This window comes from Copadichromis virginalis, linkage group LG5 (assembly GCF_057382275.1).
Source record: "Copadichromis virginalis isolate Kocher_CV1m ecotype Utaka linkage group LG5, C_Virginalis_male_GT1.1, whole genome shotgun sequence".
Classification (NCBI taxonomy): Eukaryota; Metazoa; Chordata; class Actinopteri; order Cichliformes; family Cichlidae; genus Copadichromis; species Copadichromis virginalis.
The window spans coordinates 41,701,763-41,724,105 of record NC_140622.1 but is presented as its reverse complement, the minus strand read 5'-3'; the positions used below and the strand labels follow the sequence as shown (position 1 = coordinate 41,724,105).

At 49.9% G+C, this 22,343-nt stretch overlaps 1 protein-coding gene across 3 annotated transcripts in view; it reads right to left on the bottom strand.

Annotated features, from left to right (window-relative positions):
* Positions 1–5,150: 5,150 nt before the first annotated feature.
* Positions 5,151–22,343, bottom strand: part of grm7 (glutamate metabotropic receptor 7) — a 145,821-nt gene continuing 128,628 nt past the window's right edge. For 2 of the 3 annotated variants that reach the window (XM_085457832.1, XM_085457833.1), the window contains exons 9-10: positions 12,908–13,154; positions 5,151–7,280 (exon numbers count right to left, since the gene is read on the bottom strand). In XM_085457832.1, coding sequence (XP_085313958.1) covers positions 7,231–7,280; positions 12,908–13,154 — 297 coding nt within the window. In that variant the 3' untranslated portion in view covers positions 5,151–7,230. Of the gene's footprint in view, positions 7,281–10,826; positions 10,850–12,907; positions 13,155–22,343 lie in introns of all 3 variants that reach the window. The other variant, XM_085457834.1, reaches the window with a different exon arrangement.

The following is a 22,343-nucleotide window of genomic DNA, read 5'->3' as shown; positions in this document are numbered from 1 at the left end:
CCCTGAGTCTGGGGCCGTCACGATGCTGGGACAGGAAGTGTGGTGACGGCTTCCTGTACCCCTCTGCGTGCACGCAGCAGTGGCTGGGAGAAAGAGGGCGGCCCTGGGTGGTGTTAAGGTTCAAAAATTGAGGAAGGAGAGTACAAACCACCATGGTCCAGAAGATCTTGGTCAAACAATGATTTTAATGACTACACACGTGTGGGAAGACACTCTGTACGCAGACAGCAAGTGGTCTTCGACTTCCTCAAAGCATACACAGATTTTTATAGCATCAGGGTTTGATTTACTGACGCCCCTTCATGCGTCACAGACAGGATATACACATACGTCAATATCAAAACCACAACGACTTTTGACACAATTTAAAAGAACATCGTCTTCCATCTTCATAACAGGTACTTCCTGTCACTGCCGGATGCTCGCTTGTCATCTTGACACCTCAACAGCAGTTCTGCTACAAACTGCTCTTTGCAACATCAGCAAAACATAATTAAACCTTCCCCTATAAATATTTTCTCTAACTGAGTGTGTGTGTGTCTGTGTGCTAACCACAATTGCACCCTGTTTCACCTCGCGACTAGCTCCTGACCTCTAACCAGACAGAGAGACAGAAACCACTCTCATATATGTAATAATCGAACTGAAACTATAGATATATCATCTACTTAAAATAAATGTTTTAATCAAGAACCCCTACTAAAGCTTAATACAAGAATATGAACATATAAAAGATATTAAAATGAACTGTTGTGTAAGCATGTATTGCAATTCCTTCTATGTTCTAGTTTTCCCTCAGCATGGATCATCTAGACACTCTCACTAGTGAAGCTTTAGACCATTAATGAACCTGAACATCAACTCAAATAAGCACAAATATGCAATATGTATAAAATAGTTATAACTGCACCTGGAATACAAAGTTAATTTAATACCTGTATGCATAAAACCTTAAGGCCTTCTTAAAGCTATCTGTTACATTGTTAAAGCAATGATCATATTGCAGATTATATTATGCTGGTAATAATGATGATTATTTAACAATAGCAGTAAAATAATTTCCCTGCTCCACAGTGGGTGGCGTGGGCCCAGACTCCCGTCAGTCACAGTGATTGACTTTTCCACTTGAAGGACACGAGCGTCTTTCCTCCCTCTCCTCTGGGAAGCTTCAGCGTCTAACTCGAGCGTTTAAAAAGACAAAGTGTCAAAGCACTAATCGACTTCTGAAAGCGCCGCTCTCACTTTCATTCTGTCGCTCTTCCCAAAATAAAGAGGGAGAGGGGAAGATACAGTTCTTTGGCAGGCGGGTTAATAACTCACTTTGCTGTGGACGCCTTAAATTGGTTTCCATTGACACCTGCTATCTCTGAGCCGATAGCAGGGGGGACCTCATCAAGTGCAGACGCCGATGCCGCCGAGCAATAACGTCCATCCGGCGCCGTGTCAGAGCCGGACTTTTGTTCCGTAGCCGCCACTCGTCAGTGATGCTTCCCGATGATAAATCGTCCATTTCCATTCGTGCTGCTTTAATTGCCTCGCCACGAGGTTGGGCTTATCTCACAGTAGACATTCAAATATTGAAATATTTGTCATTACCGGCCCTTTTTTGTCAGAGGAGGCAGAGAATCCCTGATGAACGTCTGCTGAAGGAGGAAACTCTGAATCAGCAGTTTGTGCTTTAGGTGGGGCTGCCTTCAGCCTCCTGCTGATGTCATCAGCTGCTCTTTATCTCCTCACACCCGCCCATCACCCTTCTGTGACACAAGAGCAGTCCTGTGACTTATACCACAGGTGTGTGTGAATGAGGGGGACACGAGGAGGAGCTGAGGACATGCAGGTGGTCCCAGCAGCAGGGGGTCGATCCTTCCTCTCAATGTTTTGCTGCTATTCTGTGTTTGTAGAGGCTGGAGGTCAGGAGAGGTTTGGCGTGTTATTGGAGGGTGATGATGAAATCAGCAGACAGCTGCGGAGGAGGCGTGGACTGAGGCTGAGCACAGGGACGTGATTGGCTGCAGCTTCTATTCTCTCTTTTACTTTTTCCATCGTGATTAAACTGCCGGCTGCTCTGTGCTCCTCAGCCTACACGCTGATGCAGGAGCTCTTCTTCTTCAGCCGCTGTAGTCTGAACTTTATGGGGGGGGCATGAAGCGTCAACAGTCTGGATCACATGAATAAGGTTCCTGACCTGCTGCAGTTTCTCTGACATCCAGCAGGGGCAGCAGTGAGTCAGCCCCCATAGGCCCTGTGTTTCCCTTCATAGCAGGGGCGGGTTTTGATGATCCATTTATCGATTACAATCGATTCTAGCTTGGATAACGTGATATCGATTCGTTAAAACCCCCAATCTATTTTTAAATGTAAATTTATTTTTTACTCCAAACGCCAGAATCTCAGGTTAAACCTCACAAATTCCAACAACCACCAAACAGCTGAAACAGTAAATGAGAGCAGGAACACGATTCTGCACAAAGACGTAAACACAAAGCGCCGACCCGCCGACGCATCAGAATCAGCGAGCTGTCGCCCCCGACGGCACGGACACGGTCGGGGCTGAAAGCCGACAGCTCGCTGATTCTGATGTTTCGTTGGGTCGGCGCTTTGTGTTTACGTCTTCTTTGTGTTTGATTCTGAAGCTGCAGTTTTGTTGCTCTCCAAACAATATTGACCGAACCAGCAGCAAGAAAAGATCCAAACTACGCTTCAGCATCAGGTCATGTTCAGATGTTGAGTCATGGTTCTCTTCAGTTTTTGATCGACTGCTGAATATTTTCAGGGTCATCTGCTATAAAATCCCAGACCAGGACAACCTTCATGTGTTTCTGTTTCATCCTCAGCTACTTTGACACAAAGGCCTCTGCTGCGACGCTCACACCTGTGATAAAGTCTCACAGTGTCAGCTTTCTTTTTATAGATATAAAATATGGATATGTGCTGATAAGTGATCAGAATTATAATATTTCTGACTGATTCGAATCGATTCGGGACCTTGTGAATCAGAATTGAATCGATTCCAGAAATCAGTGACGACACCCAGCCCTACCTCATGACACCTGATTTTATAACTTACCTGTTAAACTATATTAAGGCTTTAAAGTCTGTAAAGTTTGCATTATTAGGGGCGTGGCCTCTTTGACCCACAGGTGGCTGTAGCTGATAGGCTGATCCGGACTCTCGACATCATGTGACCAATAATACAGGGAGCTATATTATAAGTATCATGTAATAATAGTGTGAGGTGACAGGTGACCCTGCCTTTACCTGTGGAAACAACACACTGAATCAGGTGTGCTTCAGCTGGGCTGTCGGCCGTCCTGCTGCTGATCTTCATGGATCTCAGCTCTTTCATCACATCTGTGTCACTGTTATGGGTTTAACTGATATGTCAAATAGTTTTTGTGTAACTGCTTGTGTGTGTCTGTGGAGCGAGGTGTACATCAGAGTGCTGTGCTTTGTCCTTTCACCTGGGACGAGTCGTGCTCAGGTGATTCAAGCTGTCGCCCGGGGACTAGTTTACTGAACCGTGGCAACGCTTACTTCCTGTTTCCTCCCAAACGCCCCAAAGAGCTCAGCGCTCCGGAGCGTGACAGCGAAGCCGCTCTGATTGCTTTAAACGATGCTTCGTGGTGCTCGCAGCGGTCCGGGCTGGAAGGGCGATAAACGGTGCGCTTCATTAATGGATGAGCTGCGTTTGTCTCCTCGGGACAGGAAATGAACCCGGCCTCGCTGTCAGGCTCCTCTGACTCGTTAAAGCCGGACGCTTTTTGTTCCAGCTCCAAAACTTTTTTCTCTTATTGCAAACAAGCTGCATTTTCCACTGCAGTGGCTGCTGAAGAGCTCCGTCAGCATGTTTGCCTGCTGCGAGGATATCAGTGCTAATACGACTGCTGGCATCTCCTCCTTCCTCACAGAAACACTAATTGGTTTGGCGGCGGCTAATCTAATTGGACACCAAAGGTTAGTTATGTGAATCCACACGAAGCCGAGCCCTCCCCACAGCCGCTCTTATCTGCGGCTCAGGCAGGCTGAGGAGGACGTGCGGGGGGAGGCGGCCAAAGTCCTGCTCTATCGTTACTGGCAGGGCTTCAGGGGGAGGGGCTAACTGCAAAGAGACGCACAGGGAGAAGTTTGTTTCTTCTGATTTTCTTCTTCCTCTTTAAAAAGTGGATCAGTATTCCGGCCTTTTTCCACCGGGACATGTAAACCACGGAGCGCAGGCTCTCTGAGAGGCTGGCAGGGTTCAAGCGAGCACGTGGAGGATCTCTCTGGACTCTTCTCATGTGGGGTTGAAGCATCAGGGAGTTCATTCTGAGTGGACCTGTTACACGTTTCACACGTCCACACGAGTGACACTTGCAGTGGATATAATCTCATAAATAACCTGGATGTGCTCTGGGGGGCGTGTGTTCGGTGTGTGTGAACGCTGTGTTCGAGGTCAGCTGCAGCGTGTGCTGTTTCCACGCGGCGCCAGACAAGACGAAGCGTCTTTCACGGATTTCCTCGACATGTAAATCATTGAGTGTCTGCGAGTTTGCAGTGACGCGGCGACCTCTCTGACCACGGGCAGTGCTTCCATTGACCTCCACGTTTGGCTGATGGCCGGGCAGATGCGGTCTTATCGCCGACCTCCTCGACCTCCATCTTTTCTCCACGCAGCAGCTTATCTCCATGTTGGAGATAAAGACGTGGAGAGGCCAGGCGAGCGCAGCTTATCTGTGCTGTGCGCTCGCCGTCTGCAGACACAGAGCTCCATTCTGTTTGCTTTACTGCACATGTGCACGTATACGCGCATGTGTAGGTGACGCTGCAGCTCACAGGCTGACATCACGTCTTTCGCCGCTCTCAGTCGCTCAGAGAGCAGCTTCTCTGTGCTGGTGACCAGCCGGACGGCGTGCGTCGTGCAGCCGCTCAAGCGAGCTGAGCAGGACTTCCTCATAGTGAAGAAACATTCTTATATGGTCATCTTAAGGAGCGTCTTAAGAGGCAGCCAATCAGAAGAAAGCTGGATTTAAGGAAGGGGGAGGGGCCTTTTTTTAGACTAGGAAGTGACGGGCTGTAAGATAAAGAAGGATTATTGTGAACAGTGAATCATGCAAAGCTGCTGTGAAGGGTCACACGAGAGCGTGTTTCAGGGTCGTCATGGATACACAGACGGCGTTTCTAAAAAAAATAACCAAATGTTTTATTTCATGTTGATACATTCTTGGACGACACCACAGAATAGTTGCATGAGTGGCCAAATGTAAATCTCTCCCACAACATTGGCACATAAGCAGCAAGGGCAACATGAATATACCAAGTACAAACAGTAGAAAACATACATGCTTCCACTTTTTAAAACGTGTTTTTCTTTTTTAAATATATATTCTCCGTGTGTTTCTCCCGCAGGGAATAAGAAACCGAACAAAGCCGCATTCTGCCGAGCGAGAACGTTTCCGAGGAACGGACGATTCGGAGCAGACAGGTGGGATCGACTGTGGCACAGAACTTTTTTTCTGGTTCAACATCAAACATATCAGGCATGCATTGACAACCTCGACATCGACACCTTTAGTTGGTTTTTTTAGTCCATGAAATCAGCCTGGACCGAAGGAGGCTCCCTCGGGGTAAGGGTCCGCCCCTCACCCCCACCGCCGCCATCAAACACCTACAAACAGTGTGTGGAGAAGAACACGCATGTCGGGGAGGGAATGTTTCATCAGGTGACCACGAACGGCTTTAAAAACACTTAAAAACTGTTTTGGCTCCGTGTCACGGCCAGCTGAACGGTCAGACCTGCTGTGTTTGTCAAAGCCTCTGAAAACGCCGTTTCTCACAACACTGAGGGTTTGCTTCATTCAGCTGATTCTCACCTGGAATAAACCTCGTTAATCTGCTCGTGCGAGTAACCGTCTCCAGGCCGGCGTGACTGAGGTCCAAACAGGAAGCAGAGGGTAAAGCAGGTCTCGGCGCTCCCAGTCGTTCGTTTTAACTTTCAGAGCATCAGATCGTCGACATATAAGCAAAAAAAAATGGAGCACGACTCTCCAAAAGGCTTCAACCTCTTTTACTCTGTTTCACTGTTTGGATTTCATCTGTTTTTTAAACTCTGATTTCCACCGTGAAGATTTTTTAATGAATAGACTGTGATGGGTAAATGCTGTAGTAGCTGGTAAAAGAGGCTGAGGGTGGAGCTGCAGGGGCCAACAGCACGGACGTAAGCTTGTGACCATGCAGCTCAGGTATGATATTTTTTAATCATGTTTATTAAAGAAGTTTATTTCAATGATTGTGTATTTTTGAAACGACCTCTTGTCTTTTTCAGGGGGACAATAAAACCATGTTTGGTCCCTGATTGATGGGAACAGGCCAAGTCCAAGAAAGAGTAAAATAAGTCCTCTTACTCCACCCGCAGGGGTGTGGGTGGAGTAAGAGGACTGGGGTCAGGACGGTGCAGGTACCGCTCCGAGGCTACACAGTGGCTAACTGCCAGCAGACACCCCCAGAGCGGGCACTGTAAAATCCTCTGCTGCCTTCAGCCCTGCAGCTGTTTCCTGCATGCAGCCCAGTGGATTCTGGGATATGTAGTCAGGAGCAAACGAGCCGAGCGAGTCATAAAACTTTGTTTTCAGAGGCTTTTTTTTCTCACGTTTGCAGGATAAAAATCTGAGTCCAGGTGGCAGCGCGAGCGAAGCCCTCCAAATCTCCGAGCGAAGAAGAATATGGCTTCAATAAAACCGAGAAGCAAAGTACATCTGTCATCGGCATGGCAACCGCAGCCGTCTTACAAACCAACAGAAATCAAACCAACGGAAAGAGGCCGACATATAAGCCATAAAGAACTACACACGCGGACAGGAAGGTGAGAACTTGCAGTTTGGAAGTACATAAAGAGACACGAGGGGGCGGGCTCACACTTCGTTTGACATCACCGGCGGCACGGAGCCCATCGGCGCCGCCCAGTCATCGCCGCCCGATGCATCCGCCGCGTTCGACCTCACAACCACTGGCATCACTTCAACGACAAAACAATTAGATTTTTATTTCTGGAGCTTTTCTCGACCCGGAGGGGTCAGAGTTCAGAGGTCGTCCCACCACGCTCCGCTTTGCACCTGAACGTCTCCGATGGGCGGTGAAGCACATGAGACCAAAAGAAGAGAAAGAAAAAGTCCTGCACGTCGCCGCTTTTCTCCCGTTGCTCGTCCTTCTTGCAGGAGATCAGACATCTCGCTCTGCAGTGACGGAGGAGCGCCGTTAGATCACGAGGTTGTTGTAGCTCACGTACTTCTTCTTAGCTGCTGGACCTGGGGACGGCAGGAGACACAGAGGTCAGATTCGGTCCTCACGGCTGCTTGAAGAGCAGAGGTGAAGGTTAATGATGGAGCAGGGATGAGGTGATGACAGACGTTCGGGTAAGTAAAGCTTGAATTATGAACTCTCAGCAGGGAGGACGGGACGGTGAGAGGTCATAACTCAAAAGCATCTGCAGCAGAGGGAGAAACAAAAGGAGTGTGGGCTTATCTGAGGGTCGACCGATCAGCCGCTGCGGTGGGTCTAACTTTGAGCCACAGGTGGCGCTAAAGAGCTGAAGATGGAAAGATGGCAGCTGATGAAAAGACTGAATCTGTGAGGGATCATTCATCTGCACATGCTCAGTAGAGTCTTCACATCTTGGAAAAATGCTTTTAACCCTTTATTTACCATCTTCAAGCCAAACTGACGAAAGACGTCCGTCGGGCCTGTAAATACACGCTGGTAAATAAAGAGTTCATGGATGTTTGAAAGGTTTGTGTACTTTTGTGTGTTTTTGTACTTGTACTCAGTGGGAACAGCCTGCCTCGTGTCTCCATGCCGTAGATTTCATGGATTACGCCCCCACAACAGCGCCGTCATTTCAACATGACGTGCCCACAGACCTGGAGAACACCTCCAGCTGCAGGTGTTTCACTAACAGCTCGCTGAGCCGTGAATCAAACGCGTGTTCAGGTGTCGGCCCGCGGTGGCAGTCCTACGACGAGCTTCAGCCTCTGATGGAGGACGGCAAACATGCTGCTGTACTGTTGGCTGTGTGACGCAAACATTGTTATTAGAGTTCATTGAAATATTCGGCTCCCTGTGTTTTGCACCTGGAATAAACTCAAGGATCAGTCTCTAACATGTTCCTGCCTGTAACACTCGATCGGCTCGCCGCGCTCTCTTCATTAAAGCACTCGCCACGTTGCTCGTTTGTAGCACAAACCTGTAACATCTGTTCCCTGCCGTGGATTTATCTGTGAGTAAATATGGTGCGTTGCTGTGGGTGTGCGGTCCAGCCGAGCTCCTGCAGACACCTGATCCGTGTCGGTGCTGAAGCTCTGCAGAGTTAGCACGCGGCTCCTGAATGACGCAGGAAGCTGAGCGTGACGTGTTCGAGGGGTTCAAGGTGAGCTGTGCAGCTCCACCACCTTCATATCTCCCTGCTGCAGCCCCCCCGCTGGCACTTGACCCTCAGCATTCGTCCGGTGACGAATGGCTGGGAACCAGGAGCCGCCATCAATCGTGGCAGATAAAAGAGAAAACGGCTGCGTTTGCATATTGAGCAGCTCTGACTTTGTGTCTCATTCACATTCAGGAGCAACACCTCCAGCTCGTCTGACAGCGGTGGGCGGAGCCTGATGATCTGAGGCGCGCATGCTTCGATAACCGAATAAATTAACTCAGTCAAAAAAAAGAAGACGTTTCTGTTCATTCTCCCCCCCCCCCACCCCCCCGTCTGCAGGCAGACTGTTTCTGTGCAACACTCATCATAAACAGTCAGTCTGGCTATAATTAGGCCTAAAATAATGGTTCCAGATTAAATGATAATGAGTCTCCTTTAACGCAGCTGAAAGCGTCTCAGAAAACTCACAGACCCCAGAAATCCGACGTCTGGGAAACACGTTTATTTCTGCTCCGTGCAGAGAGTGAGATTACTCGTTGAGGAGCATCGGTCAGGGAGCTGGTCGCTCTCGGCCTCATCGTTACAGAGGGGAGAAAACGCCAGTCTGTATGACCTTTCACACACGCGTGTATACAAACCTGTGTCACACTTTTACACACAGGCTCAGCTCAATGACAGAATATCAACAGGAATAATTGATGAGCTTCACCTGTGGCTGCTCCCCCTGCTGGAAACACAAGATACTACCGCCGGTTTTCCTACAGGCTTTTGGGGGTGTGGTCACATGAGGCCCACTAACGAGGATCTGATTACCGTCACGACGCTCAGAAATCCGCCGCGGTCCTGTTATGGATCAGTCGGCCATCTCTGGCCTCGGCGTGCTGCTGCACTGGGCTGTTTTCACAGCTGCTGACTCACAGACCGCGGAAGTGTTGGAAAGTCAAATCGCTCCAAAAATAAACGTTCGTCTCAGCCTCTGCCGGCGGCGTGGAGAGAGAGGCGGCGAGGCCTCGTACCGCAGGATGGAGAGACAGCGAGAAAGCGGTCTTTGTGGTGGAATCAGCTGGAGGAGCGGGGAGGATGGAGACGGAGGTGAGGAGTAGGAGGAGGAAAGAGAGGATTTACAAAGTGAAGGAGGAGGGGAGCGCTGAGACGCTCGAGGCCGAATGAGAGGGGAGGCGGAGTGGCGAGCGTGGGCCGGCCCACAGATGGCTCTGCCATAACTAACTACAGTGACTGATGTGCTGTAATTATGACGGGGCCTCGGGCTGCGCCACTGAGGTTTTCCCGCGGGGGTGTCATTATTTATGGTTACAGCCACGGCGCCTCGAGGAGCCTCCCGAGTTTTACTGAGAGCAGCTGAAGCTGATCCAGATTAATCAATCAGACCAGGACCCGGTTTTACCGCCACTGTTTCTCAGATTCTGGCGTCTCCTCTGCGATGTCTGCAGGACGAGGACAGGAGTGATTCTTATTGACAGACCCTGCAGACGGCCGCCGTCACGGCCACTGAGGAACTCTGGACTCTGAAAGCTGATGTTTGCATTTGTACTCTGCCATCATGAAGAGCAGAGAGCTCAGCACGTTACAGAAACGCCACGCCTGCACAGGCGGCGTGCGAGCTGCAGTTACAGCCTCTTGTTCGAGCCGATACGCGTGCGTGGATCACGTTACCACCACGGCTGCTGATTCTGGGACTTGGTGCCCATTTGTGTCTATATTTCTTTAATGCAGCTCCACAAATCAAGCATACGTTTTAAATCCTGACATCTGTGGTGTGGGAGGAGCTACATGCGCGCTTTCCCCTGGTGACACGGTGTATTAAATTAGCTCACTGAGGCAGAGCCGTCTCTGCGTCAGGGGTCCCGGGAGGGGCTTCAGAGGCTCAACAGGAAGATCCTGCACATCAGGAAACAACCAAACTTAGGCTCCTCGATCTGCCCGATCACTCGGTGTGGCGAAAGCCCGGTGGGCTGTGTGAGGGTCCCGGGTGAGGTGGCGGACACAGTGGTCTCACGGGGGCTCTGGGAGCTCTGGATTGGCCATGACTGGGACACTCTCTGAGCACGTGCAGAGCCCAAAGCTGGATGAAGGCCTGCTGCGTCGGCTGGATGTTTCACAGCAGGTTCAACAGCTGCACACTTTACATCCTGATGGACTCAGGAGCGGCGCAGGAACCCCGGAGGTCACTGGGGGTCGGACGTGCAGTTAAAGCACCGGAGGACGGCCTTAAATCTGCCGCTCGGAGCGCCACGCTACAACCTCCTCGTGTAAAAGTTAAAGTCGGTTGAAAGAGGGCGGTAAAGAGCCGAGGACGTCACTTTTACATCCCCTCCCCACTCGGGTCTCTCTCCTCCTCCTCAGACCTCCAGGAGAAAATGGATCAAGGTCGGGACAGCAAAGCAGAAGCAGAAGATTAATTTGCTCTTACCTCTGATAAATTATGAAATTAGCCTGTGAGGGGGAGAAAAACATGATTTGGTGAGTGGTCCCAGAGGGAACCCCACTGTGAGCTGGTAATTTGATCACACAGACATGTAATTTCAACTATTCAACTATTTCTGAGAAGCTGCGAGCCGAAGCTTTCCGCTGACTCTGCTATTACTGCGGCGTTTCTCAGCGGCGTCAGGAGCGCATCCTCGTCCTGCACCTGCTCGTTCCCACCTCGCGTTCCTTTAGCGTCACTCAGAGCAGCTGTGATCGAGTTCAGGAGCGTCTCCGAGGACATTTAGGTGTCTCCAGAATGGCTGACTTCCTGTTAGGACTCGTGTAGCTGCAGCCTGTGAGCTCACGCTGAAGCATTAATGACCTCGAGCTCAGTTTGGTCTGCTGTCAGCCGCCTCTTCCTGTCATGTGATGGTGATTGGCTCCGCCCACAGGGAACTTCCGGTCCTTTGTCAGGCTGCGCCTGCGGGTGATGAAACCTGTGACGAGGTGACATCAGCTCGCCACGAAAGCAGGAAAAATGTTGTAAACGCCGTTTCTGGCTCAGATGGATTTCTGCTCCATGCACTGGAGGACAGAGCAGAACAGGCCCCCGCAGCCCCGTTCACTCCAACATCATCAGTCTGAATGATGTCACTGATGATGTCACGGAGACGTTTCTTGGTTTGATATGTTCAGCTGATTTGTTCTGAGAGGAGAACGATCAGAGCGACGGTCCATCGTCGACACGTCTGAGTGTGAACCCATACCGGCGAGTTTACTGTTTGAAAACGATTCGTCACTTTGATGAAGGAATGACTGATAAACCTGTTGTTTCAGCGTCTCTGTGGAACTAAAGGAAGTTACATGTGGCCCAGAGTTAGTGAGCAGCAGCCCTCCCAGAAAAGACGCCTAGGCCTAGTGGCGAGGTGGCCGGGGTGGCTGCGGGGCTCACGGAGCTCCACCCTGGGAGCGGTGTTACCTCACGATGGTAAAGGTTAAATATCTCCTCTTATCTCACACTCTGCTGGAGCAGCTTTGCATGAGTCACAGTTCAAAAAGCCCCGGACTTTGGTGCAGCTCGCTAGTTCATCCTCTGTCTCTTTAAGGCCCACCTTCTTCTGATTGGCCAGCGTTAGGAAGCCTGCTGAGGGGCAGCGCACAGCGTGAGCCGTACTGCGTGTGCTTCTGTTTCAGATGGATTATTCTTACAGACATTTAGCTCATTGATTAAAACTGTGGGCGTGTTCAGTTAATGACAGGAATCAGCAGAGTCGTCCTCTTCAGCCTTTACATTAAATCCATGTCTCAGATTTCTCAGTATTAACTGGAGCTCATTCAAACACAGACTCCCTGCTTTCTGTGAGATCAGCTGCTAATCCGCCCCACAGATCCTGAAAATCTGACTTTTCATGTATTTCAGAAGTTTGGAGAGACGCTAACGAGGACAACGAGGCCGATAATGTATCCTAACGAGCCAATCATCACGCAGGTTTAGACCCACGCTGGTGTTCAGCATATAAACGTTAGTTCTTGGAGACAGGGCTGCAAAAATAAAAGCCGGTTTGTATTCAGAGACGTGATTAGCACATGCACTCATGCATTTGTAAAGGAACAGTTCAACATTTAATAAAACCCTCCTCTCCTTCCTGCTGCTTCCTGCTAAACGTAGCTTAGCAGCTGATGATCACATGCATCAGACTTTATTTTCATCGCTTCATTCATTCAGCCTGAAGCACAGAAACTGAGTGTCTGCCTGAAAGCGGCGATCAGGACGTCCAAACACACGCCGGCTCCACAGACTCGTCACAGGCAGATTTAAACATCGTGTTCAGGGTCAACGTTTCACCTCCGGGAACAACAGGGAACAAGTCTGTGACATCTTCAGTTTTATGCTCAAATTTCAAAGAAACGTTTTAGCCGCAGAATTTTATTTATGATCTGAACGAAACACCTGAGGTTTGGATTTATTCCAGATCATTCGAAGTACAGAAAGCGCTCTCTTTTCTGTGAGAGAAACAGAACCTTTGAGACGTCACTCGAGGTGTTTGGATGAGCTCTTCTAACTGTGCGGTGTCAGGTACTTACTGCTGGGGTCGACGTTCTCGCACAGCTCCGTCTTGGCCTCTCCGTTGGGCCGGTCACTGGCCTTGTGCGACAGCCGGGACGACATGGTGGCGGCCGTGACGACGGCCTTGAAGGATCGTTTCCTCTTCTGCACGTTGAGCTCCGGGTGGAAGATGATGACGTAGACTTTGGGCATGTAGAGCATGCCGAGGGCCACGGACGCGCTGAGATTCATGGAGATGGTCAGCGTGGTGGTCTGGATGTACAGCTGGTGGGAGAGAGAGGGGAGAACGGGGTTAGTTAATGGTTTCATCTCAGAGGTGTTTTGTTCCAGTAACACTGTGAGGAACCTTGGAGTCATGTTTGACCAGGACATGTCCTTCAACGCACATATTAAACACATATGTAAGACTGCTTTCTTCCATTTGTGCAACATCTCTAAAGTTAGAAATATCCTGTCTCAGAGTGACGCTGAAAAACTAGTTCATGCATTTATTACTTCCAGGCTGGACGACTGTAATTCATTATTATCAGGAAGTCCTAAAAACTCCCTGAAAAGCCTTCAGCTAATCCAAAATGCTGCAGCAAGAGTGCTGACAGGGACTAGAAAGAGAGAGCAGATTTCTCCTGTTTTGGCTTCCTGTTAAATCCAGAATTCAAAATCCTGCTCCTCACATACAAGGTCTTAAATAATCAGGCCCCATCTTATCTTAATGACCTTGTAGTACCATATCACCCTATTAGAGCACTTCGCTCTCGCTCTGCAGGCCTACTTGTTGTTCCTAGAGTATTTAAAAGTAGAATGGGAGGCAGAGCCTTCAGTTTTCAGGCCCCTCTTCTGTGGAACCAGCTTCCAGTTTGGATTCAGGAGACAGACACTATCTCTACTTTCAAGATTAGGCTTCAAACTTTCCTTTTTGCTAAAGCATATAGTTAGGGCTGGACCAGGTGACCCTGGATCCTCCCTTAGTTATGCTGCAATAGACGTAGGCTGCCGGGGGATTCCCATGATGCACTGGGTGTTTCTTCCTCACTATGTGTTAACAGACCTCTCTGCACTGAATCATACTATCAATCTCTGTCTCTCTTAACAGCCTGACTCCTGAACGAGCAGAGGTTCATCCATCTCCACTGCTGCTGACCTCTGACCTTTAACCCTTTAGAGCTGTGTAGTAGGTACCGTCCTGGTGACGGCTGTATTTCAGTCACGCCGCTCGCTCGTGTCAGCGGCAGTAAAGAGACTCGGGAAGCTCGCCTCACTCAGAAGCAAACTCTCGACACTTTTTATGAGCTGGTGAAGGATTGTGTTTTATTACCCGCCGTGTTCTCGACCCTCGCCTGCAGCAGAGAGCGGCAGCCGGCCGAGCCACGCCATTAATGTTTTATGCAGTGTGTATATTGCCCCTGTGTCCGAAGCCGTGGCCCCGTGATCCCAATAGAGGGCCAATACGGGCCCGGGAAGAATGCATAAAGAGGCACGGCTGTGCTGTAATGGGCTTCCCAGAGTGGCTTTCACTGAGTTCAGCCCACTGTCTTTATGTGTTATGGCCCTGCTGTCACAGTCTGAGCGACGCCATTAACGGGGAGAAGTCACAGCAGGCAGGGTGGGGCTGAGAGTTAGGGGAGCAGCGGGGAGAATATTCAGACCCGCAGAAAGGCTGCTCGCTTCCTGCGTCACGTCAGCAAGAAACTACGCCGCGCTCTGAAGGAACACAAGGCCCTGCACCACCACCTGACGCAGGTTTAATGAGCCCGCGGCGTTTACCTGCACGACAGTCTGCACGCACGTCTTCTTCTACAAAGCTGTGGCAGCAGACACACCTGCACGTGTCCAGCTCATCTACAGTATCTTCATCCCTGCAGTCCCCACCTGCAGCTCGTGTGCACAGGTGAGGGTTCCTGCCGTCTGTCAGCGCCTCGCGTGCAAAAGACACCCTGACATACACGAGCTCCTCCCTGATGACCACGGTCTCGGGGTCGGAGACCTCCGCAGGTGCGAGCTGGACACACAGGTGTGTTTGCTTCGTTACAAAGAGGTGACGGACGTCAGAAACGGGCAGCGAGAGCAGCGTCTGTCTGCTCCAAGCAGACGAAGGCAAACATCGGCGAGGAGGCGGAGTCAGTGGTTTGTTTAAAGCCTGTGTGAGCTGCTGGCCCTCAGCTGTGACGGTCCACTCTGAGCTCTGGAGGGACACCTGCTGCTCTCTGACAGGTGTGCGCACGATCGTGCAGTCAGGTCTGTGCGAGGCTGATGTGAATCAGCGATAAGATGACACGACTGATAGAGCCCAAACGGCAGCGCTCTTATCAGCTCACCTGCTTTAATGTCCATCTGTGAGGAGGCGGAGCTTGAGCTGAGTGATCAGCAGGTCTCTGTGGATGCAGACTGAAGTGAGCCCTCCAGACGTCATCGCTCATATACAGTCTGTGGTTGTAGCTGTAGGTGGCGCTGCTCTGTTGCAGCTGTTTGGCTCTTTGTCTGTACACATCTGTCTGAGTGCTGCACATCTGGCAGCTTTTCATCCGAGCTGGAGTGACCCTCCTCCTGAGCAGACAGCCTCAGAGCCTCTTCCAGCTTCACGTTGTGTTTCTATAATTCTGCTTCACTTCTCTTGCCTCCTATTTCCTTTGCACTTCTTCCCTTTCTGTCGCAGTCTTCATCCTTCCTCGCCTCCTTGCTTCCCTGTGACTCGTGGCGTCCCTGTGCTGTTTTCCTGACACGATGAAGGTCGTTTTCTTTCTTCGGCGTGTTTCAGCTGAAATGCTTGCTGCGTCCTTACGATGTTCTCACATGACTCCTGTTACTGCCGTCTTCTCGCCGTCACGTGGGGCCAAGCGCTCGGCTGCTCCTGCGGCTCTGATTGGACAATTGGTAGTAAACAACGAGTCTGGCCCAGCATGCTGCAGACAGACTCCTCCCCCCTCATTTAAAGCCCTCCCCCCAATGAAAACGTGCTCCTCTTCTCTGAAACCACATCAAAGATGGCCGTCTCACTGAGGCGGCGTCAGGCAGCCTGCCGTTTCTGTGTGAGGCACAAAGGTGGAGGTCGACTCCATCAGGTGCAAACGCTGAAACAGACTCCAACTTATCTACGTCAGGCCCAGCTGCGGTCCGGTCGGCGCCTGGCGAAATCATCCGCACACTTCTGTGTTTTATGGTTCACAGGGAAACGTTTCTCGTCTCGGCGCCACGTCCGTGTCACCGTGTGGCGTCCTGGGAGGCGTTTCGATAAAGTTTTGACACGCTGTTGGTTTGCTGATGTCCTCTGCTGCTGTAGCGCGGCGCTCTGTGAGGCTCTTCATTTCCATTTGTGGCGGATTTATTGTTGGATTGCTTCTCATTTTATTGACTCGCTCTCAGCGCACAGACTGGTTCATTTATCCAAATAATTGGACGCTCGTGACGCTCTTTGAACCTCTGACCTGCCCGAGAGGCCGTACGCATAAAGTTTGATGAAGTGAAAAATTAAAACTGTGTGTAAACACAAAGTGCAGACGGAGGCTCTTCATCATGTCCATAAAAGCTGCTCTTTAATAAACCTTCATCACTGAGGTCTCACCCGTCGTTTCCACCATCTGTGGCGGTGAAGCGACGCTCACTCAGCTCAGCGTGTCAGAGCGCGCAGGCGCGTGGAGGAAAACCATCGACGGCAGGAACAGCGAGTTCAGAGTTCACGAAGAGATCAGAGCACCAGGTAGAAACCGCAGAGCCGAGACCCGGACAGGTGCGTGCACCTGAGTGTCCCTCAGAGCCGAACAATACGAGCGAGGAGGATTCAGGAAACCTCTCAAAGCAGGACAGGAAGTGAAACTTTGACCTTGGAAAGACGTCACCTCAGACGTGAAGCTGGACGTCTTCGTGGCTGCGGTCGTCGTAGTGTGTCAGAAGTTACGGTCTGAGCTTCACAGCATCAGGAAGCTGCTGCTGATACTTCTTCAGGACTTTGTTCAAAGTTTAAGGGAAACTTTGCCAAAACTTTTATTTGCAGGAAGCTTTCGGTCTGAGTGACGTCCACAGATGTTTCCTGTATGGACCGGCGCACTCGCAGACACGGCTGCGCCACATTGCAAAAACCCACGAAGTTGAAGCGACACCAAATCACGGACGGTGTCGGCAGCGAGCATAAAGTAGGGGCGTTGCTCGGAGCTCAAACCTCAGACTGATGTTTGTCCTGCACTGGAGGCGTTTCACCTTCTGAGGTCTTCTTCACGGACATTCGGTGGCGTTAGGTGGAGGAAACAGTCGCAGCCTCGTCGTAGACCCTGCTGCACTCTTACTATGTGAAGTCAGGTTTCGCTTTGCGTCACCTGTGTGAAAACACGTCATTCGCCAACAATTCGCCTGATTCGCCCTTTGCTTCCCGGCTCTGTGTCAAAGTCAGGCTGAACCAACTCAGTGAAGCTCAGCTCCAACTGCCTTCAAAGGGCATAAATAAGCTCCTCCCCCATATCTGATTGGTGGCGATGTCGGGTGTACGTGGTGTTTAAGGCTCAGTTTTTAGCAGAGTTAAATATTTGCAGGTTCACCTAAACTGACATCAGTCTGCTGCAAACGCACCATGTGGATCAGGAGTGGTCATGTGACGAGGTCTGCAGCTAGTCACATGACCCTGTCCTGATACCATACTAAGTGATACCATACTATACAACCCTGAGACCTCCATGTGTATACACCTGTATTACCCTGGGACCAGCTGTCACGCTGTGCAGGGGGTCGAGGAGGCTCTGATGGACCTTTTCGACTGATGACCCCGGGGAGCGCACTGATGGTCTGCTCAACAAATCACATTAAATCCTGTCAGATAACGTATGTCCTGACATCAGGAAACAGAGAGGAAGAGAAAGTGTTCGGAGCGAGCGGAGGAGAGAAATCAGGGAGGGGAGTCTGCAGGAGCGTCAGAGCCATCTCGGGTTATAAGCTGCCCCATCTCCACACCCACCTTCTCCCTCCACCATGACCTCCAACACGTAGCCGCTATTATCAGCTCCAGGCTCCTTAAATCCTGTGCAGGAAACACAGCCCAAGGACCTGAACAGCTACAGGCTGGATGGAGGCTCTGACCCTGGCTTGCTTGTCTTCGAGCTCATCGTTAGACAAACTGTGTCCGTCTATCAGCCTAGAATTGGCCTATCTGCTTAGACACCATATTTCTACGATTTTCAGGGCCAATAACCTCAGTTTGATCTGAATCAAGAAGCAGAAAGTTTGCGGCCATCCAGGTCTTTATGTCTTTATTCCTGCAGTTTAACTCATTGATCAGTACCTGTGGATGGAGTAAAATCAGCACAGCAACAGAAACATATGCAGAGTTTATTTCCTTTAAGTGAAAAACGATGAATCGACCAATCAGTGCAGCCCAACTGAACACGGCGGTGAGGAGAGGAGGACGATGTCCTGTGTGCTGACAGGTGAGGAGAGGAGGTGGAAACAAACATCAGTGCCATAAAATCCCTGCTGCATGAAGCAAAGACATTAGCATTGCAAATACCCGCCTCCTCCTGCTGGCGGCTCCTTCCTGTCTACACGTGGAAAACATCTAATTCAGCTGGACGGCGGCAGTCTGAGTCCCCGTGATGGCGGCGTAGTGACCTTGGCGTGTGCGTGAGAGGAGAAAGGGCCTCGTCTGATTTATTCATGAGGTGCTGACATGTGGCAGCAGATCCGGTGACGCTGAAACGCTGTTCGGGGCGTCGCGCATACGAGCGCTCCATCAACAGCGGGTTCTTGCACACGTGTGGTCGTCTCTTTAAGCTGATGTCATTCATCTTTCTTTGAGGTCACGCTGAAGTTCCCGCCCTTTCGGCGCTCTCGGAGCAGACTTAGAGTCTCCGTGAGTTCGAGCGCTGATCTGAGCAGCGTTTCCGATCTCTCGTTGTCGCCTTTGTCTTTCTGATCACCTCACCGGAGTCTGAGTCTCCGTGTTCGCTGTTTTGTAATGTGTTTTTCTCTGTGAGGTCGCGTAGCGTCTGCGGGCTTTTGGATCAGTGTTTCAAAGGATTTCTGTCCTGTAGGCGGCGGGCCGGACCGTCCTTCAGGAGGGTTCTTTGCTCTGATCTCATTTCCAGCTCGCCCATCTCTTCACTGAGGCTCTGAGCTTCAAGTGTATCCTCTCATTGATAAATCCTGAATGAGCCATTCACATCAGAGAAAACACACAATGTACCTGCGCTACAGTCAGAGGCATCAAATCCCTCTTCAGGCTCCAGCAAACAGCTCTTATCATCATGAGAACAGGACGCTGCTGAGCACACGCAGCCTGATCCTGCTGCCTTCAGCATGAAGCCTGCTCTGCAGAACAGGACGGCACGATTCAGCCTCCTCAAGACGTAACAGGAAACACGAGATGGAAGCTCGTGGTGCACGGCGACCTTCAGCCTCCTGATGTAATGCCGGGGGGTGCCGGTTAGAGCAGGACCCAAGAGCAGACACAGGCGAGGAGACGTGACTTTACCAAAAAGCGAGATTTTATTCTGGCTGATGACAGAAGGCAAAGCAACTAAAGTGGAAACCGACTATCCTGTGATACTGAACACTATACGAGAGTATGAAACCGTGATGAAGCTCTGACACTTTAACAACCACGTCTATGACTGTGACGACTATGACGAGACGTAACTGGGAGGGTTACACAGACGACGCAACACACACCGAATGAAACACAGACACTAAATACAAGGAACACCGGACTCTTTCAAAGTAAAACAGGAAACATGGAGACACAGACATGACGCAAACTTGACAACAAGAACCACACAGACATGAAACATGACAGGTAGACACACAGGGAGGCTTAGTACAGGGGAAGATGACCCAGGAACTAAACAGCAACCTGGAAATTAACTAGATGAGCTGAACTGAAACTAGCAGAGCAGGAACCTTCACCTGACAGGGAGACGAGGCAGCACGGACCCTGAGAGCAGATCTTTAAATATTATCCAGGTCAGTCAGCAGGATCATCCACCACAGGAGGAAACCTGTTTCTTCAATGGCTGGAAAATCATCCCAGAATCAGGAACACTGCCCTGAGACTGCTCCCAAACAAAACACTCGCACATGAACACGCCACATCGCCCTCTGACAGCAGGGCGGCCATCTTTACTGCATCCACAGACTGCTCTCCTGTTTTCCAGCTAACAGGGCGGGGGTGTAATCAGAAGCTGATTGGCTCCGCCCTGAGAGTAAATACAGCGACGTCTGCACTGCAGGTTTAAAGGCTTTAGGACCTCGACAGAGAGCGAACGCACACATGTAGGCGACGAGTGCAGGACGCCACAGGAAACTCTGTTTTCAGCTCTGCTCCACCCTCACCGCTGTGATAGAACCAAAGGATTCATCATCTTCAGATTTGTTCCTTAATAAATGTAACACAAGCATCTTAATAACACAGTTACTGTAAATGATTAAATACTCCGGAAAGACAGCGGAAATACTGTGGAATACTGTGGAATACTGTGGAATACTGTGGGAATACTGGGAATACTGTGGGAATACTGTTGGAATACTGTGGAATACTGTGGGAATACTGTTGGAATACTGTGGGAATACTGGGAATACTGTGGGAATACTGGGAATACTCTGGAATACTGTGGGAATACTGTGGGAATACTGTTGGAATACTGTGGGAATACTGGGAATACTCTGGAATACTGTGGGAATACTGTTGGAATACTGTGGGAATACTGGGAATACTGGGAATACTGTGGGAATACTGTGGGAATACTGGGAATACTGTGGAATACTGTGGGAATACTGTGGGAATACTGTTGGAATACTGTGGGAATACTGTGGGAATACTGGGAATACTGTGGGAATACTGTTGGAATACTCTGGAATACTGTGGGAATACTGTGGGAATACTGTGGGAATACTGCGGCTCTGACACGGAGCTGCACAGATAAAAGAAACGAGCTGAGCAGACTAAAAGCTTCTTCGCTGTGCAAAGGACGAATGAGACTGCAGCAGAGGTGTGACATCACAGACAGGTGTGATGTCACAGGCCGCTAGCTTACTGCAGGCCAACGGAAGCTCGGCAAGCTTTCCTGCTCTGCGATTGGCTGCTGTTACAGAGATAGCGGGAAACAAAGATCCCGCCCACCTGGCACTGAAGTGTCTGAGTGAGTCTTGCCTCACTGGTTTAAACCCAACAAATACAACCTGTGCTGTGTGTGTGTGTGTCTGTGTGTGTCTGTGTGTAGGAGGATAAGAACATGAAGAAGAAAACACAAACGCAAAAAACTAATTCCTCCTACACTGTAACAGACACTAATGAAACCACATTTTGCGCGCACACACACACAGACAAACACAGACAAACACACACACACACACACACACACACACACACACACACACACACACACACACACCCCTTCGTTACATCACTCCATGCTGTCCCCTTTCCTTCCTTCATCCTTTACTTGCTGCTGCCTGAATCTGTATTTGCATGTTGAAATTGGGGGTGTGTGTGTGTGTGTGTGACAGAGAGAGTTTCTCCTTCTCATCTGTATTCTGCTCGGAGCAGGCAGGTAATAATAAGCAGCAAAGGCCAGTATGTTACTGCTGCTCTCAGGTGATGTCAAACCTCTGCATACGCACGCACACACACACACACACACACACACACACACACACACACACACACACACACACACACACACACACACGCACACACACACACACACACACTCTCAGACACACACACACACACACACACACACACACACACACACACACACACAGACACACGCACACACAGACACACACACACACACACACACACACACACAGACACACACACACACCTGTTTGTACTCATGTATCTGTGAGGACTCTGCTCCTGTGTTTCTGACGTTTTGACTTTTTAAAGCAGGGGTGTCAAACTCAAACACACAGTGGGCCAAAATTCAAAACTGGAACAAAGTCGCGGGCTAACGTTAATATTTATTGAAATATATTTATTCCTCCAGATATAAGAATGAATCTTTTCTTATGGACACGTTTTGCTGAAAAACTGAATATGGAACAAGCAAAGCTTAATACTAAACAATATATATATTAGCTGTATAATAGTAGGCCAGCTCTAATAGTAATTTGGTATGGCTTCGCGGGCCAAATGTAATTAAGGCTGCGGGCCAAATTTGGCCCACGGGCCAGAGTTTGACACCTATGCTTTAAATGTTTCTCTCGTTCTAACTCAAAATAATAAGACTCACCTGACCTGTTTTGTTTTGTGATATATCAAAGGTGAGGTTGTTGTGTGTGTGTGTGTGTGTTGTCTTCATGATGCATTCTGCAGCATTGTTGCCTCTCACACAGATCAGATTTTTATGATATTACTGCTTTCTCTAATCAAACATGTTTTGGACATCGTGGCTCCGTTAGCAGATGAAGAACCCTCCGTCTATTCTGAGGACAAACTACAGCCCCCACAATGCTGTGAGGCATGTAAACAATGTG